Source organism: Rhea americana, unplaced genomic scaffold (genome assembly GCF_003343005.1).
Source record: "Rhea americana isolate MKP2758 unplaced genomic scaffold, rheAme1 scaffold_766, whole genome shotgun sequence".
In the NCBI taxonomy this organism is placed as follows: domain Eukaryota; kingdom Metazoa; phylum Chordata; class Aves; order Rheiformes; family Rheidae; genus Rhea; species Rhea americana.
The window spans coordinates 23969-25186 of NW_028186941.1; the positions used below are offsets into that span (position 1 = coordinate 23969).

Below are 1218 nucleotides of genomic sequence, written 5' to 3' on the forward strand. Positions count from 1 at the left end.
TTTGGTGGGATCTCCATGGCCTTCGGGAGGTCCCATGGGCTGGAGGAGGTCCCATGGCCTTAGCATGGAGGTCTTTGTGGCTTTTGGTGGGATCTCCGTGGCCTTCAGAAGGTCCCATGGCCTTAGGGAGGTCCCATGGGCTGGAAGAGGTCTAATAGCCTTAGCATGGAGGTCTCCGTGGCTTTCGGTGGGATCTCCATGGCCTTAGTGAGGTCTCATGGCCTTAGCATGGAGGTCTCCGTGGCCTTGGTGGGGTCTCCGTGGCCTTCGGGAGGTCGCATGGCCTTAGCATGGAGTTCTTCATGGCTTTTGATGACGTCTCCATGGTCTTTGGAAGGTCCTATGTCCTGGAGAAGGTCCCATGGCCTTAGTATGGAGGTTTTTCGTGGTTTTTGGTGGGGTCTCCATGGCCTTGGGGAGGTCCTGTGGCCTTAGAGTGGAGGTCTCCGTGGCTTTTGGTGGGATCTCCATGGCCTTGAAGAGGTCCCATGGCCTCAGTGTGGAGGTTCCCACTGCTTTTGGTAGGGTCTCCATGGCCTTGGAGAGGTCTCATGGCCTTAATGTGGAGATCCCCACAGCTTTGGGGGAGGTCTCCATGGCCTTGAGAAGGTCTCCATGGCCTTGGGGAGGTCTCATGGCCTCTGGTGGAGGTTCCCACAGCTTTTGGGGAGGTCTCATGGCCTTGGAGGGGTCCCACAGCCTTGAGGGGATTCCCCGTAGCCTCCAGGAACGTCCCTTGGCCTCAGAGGGGTCCCCTGTGACCTCAAAGAGTGTCCCCGCACCCTTGGCGCGGTCCCATGCTCCTGGAGGTGTCCAGAAGCGTCCCCACGGCCCGGAGACTTGTCCCACGGTTGAGCGAGGAGCCCCAGGGGCCTCATGGTGGTCACCACGGCCTTGAGGAACATCTGGCGATCTCGGAGGCGCCCCCATACACACCCGCACCCACCCCGAGGCCTCGAGGACCGTCCCGCGGCCCCACCGGTGACGTACCGCCGGTGGCCCGGCAGAAGCTGCAGCAGGAGCTGGAGTTCCTGGAGGTGCAGGAGGAGTACATCAAGGACGAGCAGAAGAACCTCAAGAAGGAGTTCCTCCACGCCCAGGAGGAGGTGAAGCGCATCCAGAGCATCCCCCTGGTCATCGGGCAGTTCCTGGAGGCCGTCGACCAGAACACGGCCATCGTGGGCTCCACCACAGGTGACCTGGGAGGGGGGTGCAACG

General features: G+C 61.3%; 1 protein-coding gene across 1 annotated transcript in view; it reads left to right on the forward strand.

The window, feature by feature from the left end:
* Nucleotides 1-594: 594 nt before the first annotated feature.
* LOC146585774 (26S proteasome regulatory subunit 6B-like) overlaps nucleotides 595-1218 on the forward strand; it is a 3072-nt gene continuing 2448 nt past the window's right edge. Inside the window, exon 1 of the mRNA XM_085322338.1 lies at nucleotides 595-1194. Within this exon, the coding sequence (XP_085178464.1) occupies nucleotides 798-1194 (397 nt within the window). The 5' untranslated portion in view covers nucleotides 595-797. The remainder of the gene's footprint in view (nucleotides 1195-1218) is intronic.